Source organism: Pygoscelis adeliae, unplaced genomic scaffold (assembly GCF_000699105.1).
Source record: "Pygoscelis adeliae isolate BGI_AS28 unplaced genomic scaffold, ASM69910v1 Scaffold113, whole genome shotgun sequence".
Lineage (NCBI taxonomy): Eukaryota > Metazoa > Chordata > Aves > Sphenisciformes > Spheniscidae > Pygoscelis > Pygoscelis adeliae.
In genome coordinates, this window is record NW_008825108.1 from 5,868,058 (window position 1) to 5,877,518 (window position 9,461).

The following is a 9,461-nucleotide window of genomic DNA, read 5'->3' on the forward strand; positions in this document are numbered from 1 at the left end:
GGGCAGGGAAACACCGCTTTGAACCCGACCCGGGAAGCCGAACGAGCCTGCCCTCTCCCCCCACCCGTGGGCAGGGTGGGCGGCAGGGCAGGGCTTACGGCCCAGGGGCACGCTGCCCGAGACCCCCGGGGCTCTGGGGGGCCCTGGAGGAGGAATAGGCCCAGCAGTGCCGGGACAGGGCCCAGCGGGGACGTGGGGACAGCACCTCAAAGAAAAGCAGGGGCTGAGTGTCTACACAGAAAAGTTGTGCTGGGATTTTGATGTGAGAAATTCTTGGATGTACAAACTCATCTCTCTCCCTCTTATGGAGTACTGCTTTGAAAAACATAGGCTGGTTCAGAGAAGTTGTATTAAGGGATAGGAATTATATCTTGTAATGAAAGACTTAACATACCTTAAATATTGAAGGGTGATTGATGACATGCAAAGAGAATGCTTAACTGGAGAAAGCTTTTTTGTCGAGACAGCAAGGGCTTTCTCCGATCATAAGACTCTTCTAACCACAACATCAATAAAGCAATCAATCACCTATGAAGGTAAAACAATCCCATACAGATTGTCGAGGTCTTTTTATTTATATGTTTATGACAACTTCACTTGTCTCTGAAATACTCGTGTGTCTGGTGTAAAGATTTTTTATTTTTTTTTAAGAATTTGTTTGCTAATTTTCAGACTACTATTAGCTCACAAATTTTAAAGTGAGCAGAAGGCAACTGCTGAAACAATAACTTGACTGCGGTGTTAAGGTACTGTCTCAGTATCTCAAACCTACTTGTGAAATTGTTTTAGATTTTTAATTTCTCTTACACTAACATTCTGAGGTTAAACACTCATTTTGTCGCCTACCATTGTCACTTGCTCTCCCTATAATTTTCCTCCCTGCTTCTCCCATTTTCCAAAACTTTTTCATGACCTACTTTGAATAAATAGGTTACTTTACAGAGTGTAGGACAAGCACATTTAGATTGGGAGCCGTATTTCAGTAAGTTTCCTTCAAATACATACACAGTTCTCTCTGTTCCAACACACTAGGCGGGGGGAACGGTCACCGCTTCCCCTTGAAAAGCACCGTTGGTGATTTGCCCTGCAGCCTCCCCGAACAGGGGCAACCTAGCTGAACGTGACAGCTGGCATCACGTGGCCTTGACTTGGTATAATCATTGAATCATAGAATCATTAAGGTTGGAAGAGACCTCCAAGATCATCGAGTCCAACCGTCAACCCAACCCCACCATGCCCACTAAACCATGTCCCTAAGCGTCTCATCTACCCGTCTTTTAAATATCTCCAGGGATGGTGACTCAACCACTTCCCTGGGCCGCCTGTTCCAATGTTTAACCAAACATTGTATACATATATGTATACATACAGATGGCACAGATTGAGAGGAAAAAGTTAAAACCAGATCCACCAAAGCTGAGACGTTGAGCAGGGACCTGCACAAGGCAAGTTGCAGGAGGTATCACTCATAGTACTAAGCTTCACATCACATCTAACTCAGCTGCAGGCTGCCTCCCTTCACAACCTCAATGCCGTTAGCCTTGCTAGACTCAGCATCTTATAACTAGCATTTACATATCTGCATCACCAGGGAATTTGCTTTGCTCTTAAAAAGAGACCAACACAGAAGCACAACAGAAGATTTGAAACTGTTTCATAGCTCATCTTACCGTTTATCACAACTAACAAAAAACAGCAAAAGCTTCCAGTCTAAACCGGCCATTGTCAGTCAGATGACTCCCTTCTTAAAATGGATGGACATGCTCAATGTTCAGGACCAGGATGGGTTCACAGCTGCCTCAGAACTCATGGGAGGTGTGAAGCAAACCCTTTTAGCCTTGCTTCTCCAAAGTTTCCCATGTGTAAAATGTAATAAGGATCCTTTCTTCTGCTTGACAATAAGATTGTAATAATATTTGGTTCCTCTACCTGCTCCTGTAATGCAAATCAATCATTTTTGTTATGCTAACCCACAAAGTTTTGCTTCATTTTCCCAGTTAGGGGAAAGCATGCCTATGTGTGGTAGTTCAGTTTCATATCCCAAGTTATCAAGAGATATTCCCTGTCATGTTTATTCATTATTTTTAATAATGGGAAAGCAAGTTGGAGTCTTTGGACTTTTATATTCCTACCTGCTACGCCTGAGTTACCTAGACACAGTTCCTGCAGCTGAACAATTTATGAATGCTCCAACGATGAAACCAAGCTCTATTGAGCAGGCTTTTCTCCTACTGGCGTGACAGAGCACATTTTATCTACTGTTAGATGCCAGCTGGGACATCACACAAATCAGTGACCCTACTACCCAGTAGCCTTGCTATCTTATCACCGCTCTGTGCAGTAACTAGAGCATGGCAAAGGTTTTCTGTTGCTCATAGCCTCTTCAGGATGACTCATGAATGCAAAACAAACAAAGGTACATTATGTTGGCAGGTATTATATAACAGGCAGGGAAGGCTCAAATGATTCAACTATTGTAACCATGCTGCCCGCCCATGAATCCCACAGAGAGACTGATTCTCCCTGGAGAGGAAGTTCTTCTTTTGCAACTTGTATTTTGTAGGTGGACTTTCCCATATCAATGCCAGATTAAAGGACACACATTTATGGACTGAAAATGTTTATTTCTTCTTTGTTCTAGCTACAGTACAACAGAGCTGGTATACAGCTCTGGGATTACTGCTAAACTACAGCTTTTGTTTAGAGGTCAGCTATAGCTCACAGTGCCATATACGTAACACAAGTGAACACTTAAGATCCCTGGCCAAAAAACTGGAAGTTCATTGAAGCAGTTATTCAAAAATACCTGGTTTAGAACGTATGTCAGGGTGCCACACAGCAATCTTATTTCACTTTGGGAGATGGAGTTAATGCTGATAGAAATAAAGGTAGCTGTCTAGCACAGAGATAAGCTTACTTCTATTTCTAAAAGGCATCTTACTGCCTATAATCAGAAATTCCAAGATCATCTTTAGTTTACACACATATGTTTTCCTCTCCTCCTATGAGAGAACAAAGTCACCATTGTCTGAACTCCTAAGCTATGCACTTTTTAAGCTTAAAAAAATGCAGAATTCTCAAGTGGAAATTTAACTCTAAATCCGAAGCAAGCCTGTGAGATGTTTTCAATGTTTGAGTCATTTTCCCCCTTTAGAGATACTGACTGTCCATTTCAGCATAGTTTTCCTTAAAACTATTTGTAACATTTACCATAGTTTGATGACATTTACTAGCAACCTTAAGACCTTCCATTTGATTTTAACAGGAGGATAAAATTCACAGTGCAGGGTAGCCAGTATACACCAAGAAATAATCTGAATTTATCTCTGGCTCTCCCAGATCACCACCAAGTCTTTGTCTACAGGTGTGCTACAGCAGGAAGGAGAACTTTGAAGTCATAATGTGGCAGAACAGGGAAAGAAATGAAGCTATGAAAAAGTTATCAAAAAAGCATGAAGAAAGGTGAACTTCACAAGGATCTAAAAATGAAAAGAACGTTATTCAGCGTAAGGTCAAAAAGGCAAGGAGAACAGATACTCTTCTTATTAATGCAAGAGATGTTGACACAAGCAGAAAATAGAAGTCTCGATACCTCAGCAAATCATCATTTATTTGGTAAAACAAGGACTTCGTGGAATAATTGACAAGTGAGCTAGCCAAAGGAGCTTCTTGCAACAAGGAAAGAAAGATGTACAATCCGTTCCTAGATTATCAAAAGAAACACACCAACTTGAAAGTCCATTTCTCTGAGGGAGATAGGGCTGCTGAAAAATCTGTAATGAGAACATAGACCTAATTTTTAAGTCATGAAGATACGGGAAGCACAGGTTTTCACGCAGCCAGCAAAATCACCCCAAGTTCTAATAACACTAAGAAGATTTTAATGAACCAACAGCTGTTGGGAAAGGATAGCTACCAAATGATAGACTGGCTAGGAAGATCTGGGAATACAAATGATAAATTTTCATCCAGGATTTGGATCAGAGAGAAGAGGAACTGGTTGAAAATATTATGCAGAAGGTGGAGTGCGTGAAGAATGAACATAAAATGAATTCACGGTCTTCAGCCAAAAAAAAGAATAAAGCAGAAACTGACAATTTCAGAAAAGAGGACTTCAGTATTTATTCAGTAAATAAATCCAGTTATTACAACATCCAAGGGGAGGAAACCTAGTGCAGAAGATAATTCTTTCCTTGCTTCAGGAAAAAGATAGAGTTTCATCAGGAAACTGTTTCACTGTAGAGGAAGTGTAGTCTTCTGCTACACTTTTACTAGAAGTATCCCAAGTCATTAGTTTGTCATTACCTTCGATTAAAAAAAGTAGATTACAGGAGATGAAAACTAGGACCAAGCTATTAAATACAGGCAGCATAACACATTAACACATAGACAAAGGCTGTGGTTCAAAGTAATTAGTATAGGACATCAAAAGCAATTTTTTCCAGCAGCCAGAAGAATTGAAGTATTAGACCACTACTGAACACGAGGAAAGGACAAAACAGAAAAAACTTAAAATTATCTAAGTATTTAATGCCTTTTTTTTTTTTTTAACATCATTCTTTGCTAAAAGAATCAACTGTGACTGGGGTCTATCATAATTAATAGCAAGGGCAGAGAGGTAAGCTCTTAGCTTTTACCAAGATAAAACAACGTTGGAGAATACTTGGGATAAGTCTGATCGTAGCAAATGACTTGGCACAGAAGCCATGCTTACAGAGTAGGCTCATTAAATCAATTATTAAATCAATAACTATTTTAAGAACTCAGGGGATGGACAAGTGACAAAAGACTGGGAAAAGGCCAAAATTATGTCCATTTTTAAGAAGATACTGGGGAGGAGGAAAGGCTGAAGAATTATGGACCAGTCTCATTTCATTTGTTTGAGAAAACAGAAGTACCGAAATTATTTGTAAAGACCTAGGAGATAACAGATGATTGAACAGTCAAGATGGATTTGCTGAGAACAAATTGAGTCAAACAAATCTCATTTCCTCTTATGACAGTCCTGTGGACCAAGGCAAAACAATACATGTCATTCATCTTGATGGTAGTGAAGCATTTGGCATGGTCTCTCATAACATTCTCACAAGACAGATAAGGAAACCAAGTCCAGATGAAACTAATAGATTGGACAAAGGGGTGGGCTCACTGTTAAATGGAAGGGTGCAGAGAACAGGAGAGCCACAAGTACCTACCCTCACTCCTGTACTATTTAATAATAGCCTAAATGACTGTGTAGAGACCACCCGTAAATTCCCAGACTGTACCTACCACAGAGATGCTGTAACAGCTACAAAATTTAAACCGATCTTGGTGGGGGGAGGGCTACTTGTAGATGACCAGCTGCACAATTACAAGAGAAGGCAGAGCTCACATGAAGGGAGTCAGAAGTTACAGAAAATCACCAGCTGCATGTGACCATTCAGTCTGCCCTGGAAGTCTACGAACACCTGAAAAGTGCTTGCCTAATAGACTGCAGGATCTACAAAGGTATTCTCCGAACGGATTAGACAAGCATCTGGCAGAAGACAGACATGCTTTCCAACAGGAGACAGTCTAGCTAGTTTATTATTCACAAGCTTTTAAAAGTGCCTTCCAATATTGCAACTCTATGATTTTAACAAACTTGCTGTATGTATATACTCAGGTATACACCTCACGGTGAAAAAACGTGGTATGATTGATCTGGCTAAAAGAATTGGTTAAGTCTGAAATTTATCAGCTCCTTTATGTGGTTCACCATACACTGCACAAATTAGTCATACCAGCATAAAAGATGTAGCAGCAACAAGGAATCGGTAGTGCCACTTTTGGTAGCAGTAGTTGTACTGTTTTGCTGCTTGAGGAATTATCAAGTCCCCAAACCCAAATATCTGTACTGTAGAGACTTTCTTGGTCTCCTGCGTCAGTTACTTTAACAGTAAAACCAGAAGAGTGTGTGGAAGCTCTCCAAGACCAATGCCCAAAGGTGGCATGTGCCCATGTAACCTAAAGGACACCTGGACCAATTCATACATCAAGAGTGTTTTGGAAAAGTTTCTGGTGTTGCATCTCATTGAATTATGACAAGCGACAGAACAGCTGAATATAATTTGCTTGTATGTAATACAAGTATTTTTTTGCGTCAGGTCTAAATGGGCACTTAAAAAGTGTCATCTTCAATATGAAGGATTCATTTATTTCTAGCGTGATCTCAGACACCATCAAGAACAGCTGTCATCACACCAAAGTGGGCCAGGCTGGGATGGAGTTAACTTCCCTCATCGCAGCCCGTATGGTGCTGTGCTTTGGGGTTGTGCCCAGGACGGTGTAGCTAACACAGCAGTGTTTCAGCTGTCGCTGAACCCTGCCTGCACAGCATTGAAGCTTTCTCGCTTCTTCCCCCCCGGGGTGGGCAAGAGGTTGAGAGCGGACACAGCCAGGACAGATGACCCAAACTGATCAGAGGGATATTCCATACCACATACCATTGCGCTCAGCAATAAAAGCTCAGGGAAAGGAGGAGGAAGCAGGGACATTCATGGTCATGGCGTTTATCTTTCCAAGGAACCTGTGTGGAGTCCTTGCTTTCCAGGAAGTGCTTGGATATCTGCCTGCCCATGGGCAGTACTGAATGAAATCCTCTGCACTTTGCTTGTGGGAGCAGCATTTGCTTTCCCTGTTAAATTGTCATTGTCTCAATCCATGACCCTTCTTTGCCTTCCTTCTGTTTTCTCCCCATCCCATGGGAGAGAGGAGCGGGCGAGAGGCTGGGTGGGTGCTTGGCTGCTGGCCGGGGTCAACCACACCACACACAGAGGGGAAACAAGTGACCACCATTTGCTGAACTGCTAGCCTGGGCAAAAAAAATTGAGCTCTACACAATGGGGATCTGCTGTTAGTTGGTTAATGACAAGATACATATGTAGAAACAGTCTAAGAACCAATGTTCAGGTAGGGTACACGTAGCCTGTCTAATCAAAATATATACTATAATCTAAATTCCTTCAAAACATAATCCATCTAGAAGACTTCATTTATTTGAATTACATGGACAGTTTGAAATATATATTTGACTCAATTGTGAAATTCATTTTGGATGAGGCAAAAAGTGACATCCTACAACATTTTTTGTTTGCAGTTCATCAAAAAATTCAATTTGTGCCAAAGACACAGTGATTCAACATTAAAAAATAGCAGCACACATCCTTTAAAAAAATGTTTAAGATTAAAATCCCCACCTTAAATGAAAAATGAAATTAAAGCTTAATTTATACGAGGCCTGCATTGCAATAACATCACTTAAATGAACAGCAGACATTATCAAGTCCCACTAAACATGAAGCACGATTCGTCTTTTAACACCATAAAAAAAAGCATTTGAAAGCATCTATAAATCAAATATAATAGCACACACATATGAAATCTGTCTGTTAAGTGCTCAGTTATGTATCTGTGTCTCTTATCACCTTATCAATGCTCACATATACAGTCATGTCAACTATTGAGCTAGATATAGGTACATAAACGCACGTTGAGAACCAAGGGTTAGGATTTCCTGCTTTAATCCCAGCCACCACAGAGCAGCTCATGGAATTTCTCCCGTGAGAACAAGCACTGACCTCTGCCACGATTCCTTCACACGGACGGAGACGGCACCAGCCACTGACTAGAAGTGTTTGGAAAACAGTCAACAGATTTGAAAAATATATTAAGATATTTAGCCAGCCACAGACAAAATCGTGTTACCAGCCACATTTATACAGGCCAAACTTCAGTTTTAAGTTGCATCTATACAAGAATATTGACTGAGTCTGAGGAATAGTTAACATATTTCCTAAAAAAGGCTGAGGAATAGTTAACGCATTTCCTAAACAAATGATTACTCCTGCACAGAGCCCACTTAATTACCTTTTTCCAATCACAGTTGTAACATGAATCAATTCTCAGATGCACTTTTAAAATTTCACTAACCTCTTCAGCATTGTCGTTTCTGTTGTCTAACAAGGAACAGTTTGAGGAGAACATAGATTTGACCTACAGAAATTCAATCCCTAACTTGGTAAGGCTTCATTTGCCTCACGCTAGGATGCGTGAATTGTGCTAGCGGTACCAAAACTTGTTCATGGTCCAAATTCTGAATGCCGAATACAATAAAATTTTTTTTCAAGTTAGGCAAGAGTCTTGTAACAGAAAATTATTTAGAAAAGTGAGGAAAAAGCACCTCACTTATTCTGAACTAAAACATTATCTCAAGAAGTGGAAGCTAGAATACTTTTTACGGCTTTCTGAAAAGTTTCAGCAATGGAGCTTTGATTCGGTGCTCAAGAGTATATTTGAAAGTAGTGAGGAATCCAATTCCTGACTGCTTTGGCTGACTGGGGCTAAAGAATTTTGTAGAATAATACGTGAGGAAAAACTAGAGAGAATAATTGAAGAGGCACCATCAGCATCTTAAGTTTGTCCACTGGAAAAATGCAAAGGTTTTAAGAAAAAACTTGTTAGCGACAAAACTGGGCTTGTTGAACGTTAACACCTTAATTTTAATTAAACTACAGATCAAAACAAAAACGTTGCTAATACAATCAACATCACAGTGTTTCCACATCTGGTTCTTAAAGCAATCGGGACTTGTTATAACATATATGTAGCCTTTATGTTCTTTAGGGAGATTACACACAACAACGAATACAAAACCTCCACACCTGACATGGGTTTGAAGGCCACTGGCTACAATGTTCACTGGGTGCAAACACAGTCAGGATAGATGACCGGGACAGGCACACGTTTGCTAAATGTATTCAATACAACTGAAGCGTTAAGTGATTGCTACGGGCAACTTCGTATCATCCTTTTATAGTTTGTTGTTTTTTTTTTTAACCTCCCAGTATCAAACCCATTCTATAAACATTCACATTGGCCTAAGCTTCCAAGAAGCTTCAGCCGATTCTCCTTTTTGTAAGCTATCCTCTTGCCCTCAAACAGAAGAAAAAGACCTCAAGAATGTACTTTCGAAACAAATAAAATTGCCCAAACAGGCAAAGTAAGAAAAATCTCTCTTAAGGAGAGACCTACGTAAATGTAATTTTTACCTTGGAACAGATAACACTGGAATAGGGCTACAATTGAAAAGTATGAAGTTCTAAATACTCACCCCCGAAAGATAATCATCTTCAAGTCAAGCATTAAAACAACAAAACAGGTTTGGAGGAACTAAACAAGTATTGCCTCTTTTATAGCCTGACAACTGTAACCAAAAAATGTATTCAGAGTTAGTTCATATTTGTTAATTCTAAGCAATCTAAATCATTCACATACAAAAGAAATTTACGCATCCAGAACCTCCAACCCACGGCATTTTTTCAGCCGTCATGATCCTGATTAAGGCCTCTCAGTGTTTGTAGTCTCAGCTTAGACTAAATCCATCCCCAACAATCAGGAATAGTTTGTTGGAGGATGAGGTTCCTCTCGATTGCAGCCCT

The 9,461-nt window shown here is 40.2% G+C and overlaps 1 protein-coding gene across 1 annotated transcript in view; it reads right to left on the reverse strand.

The window, feature by feature from the left end:
• TPH2 (tryptophan hydroxylase 2) overlaps positions 1–9,352 on the reverse strand; it is a 61,388-nt gene extending 52,036 nt beyond the window's left edge. The window contains exon 1 of the mRNA XM_009327664.1: positions 9,311–9,352. Within this exon, the coding sequence (XP_009325939.1) occupies positions 9,311–9,352 (42 nt within the window). The remainder of the gene's footprint in view (positions 1–9,310) is intronic.
• Positions 9,353–9,461: the final 109 nt, after the last annotated feature.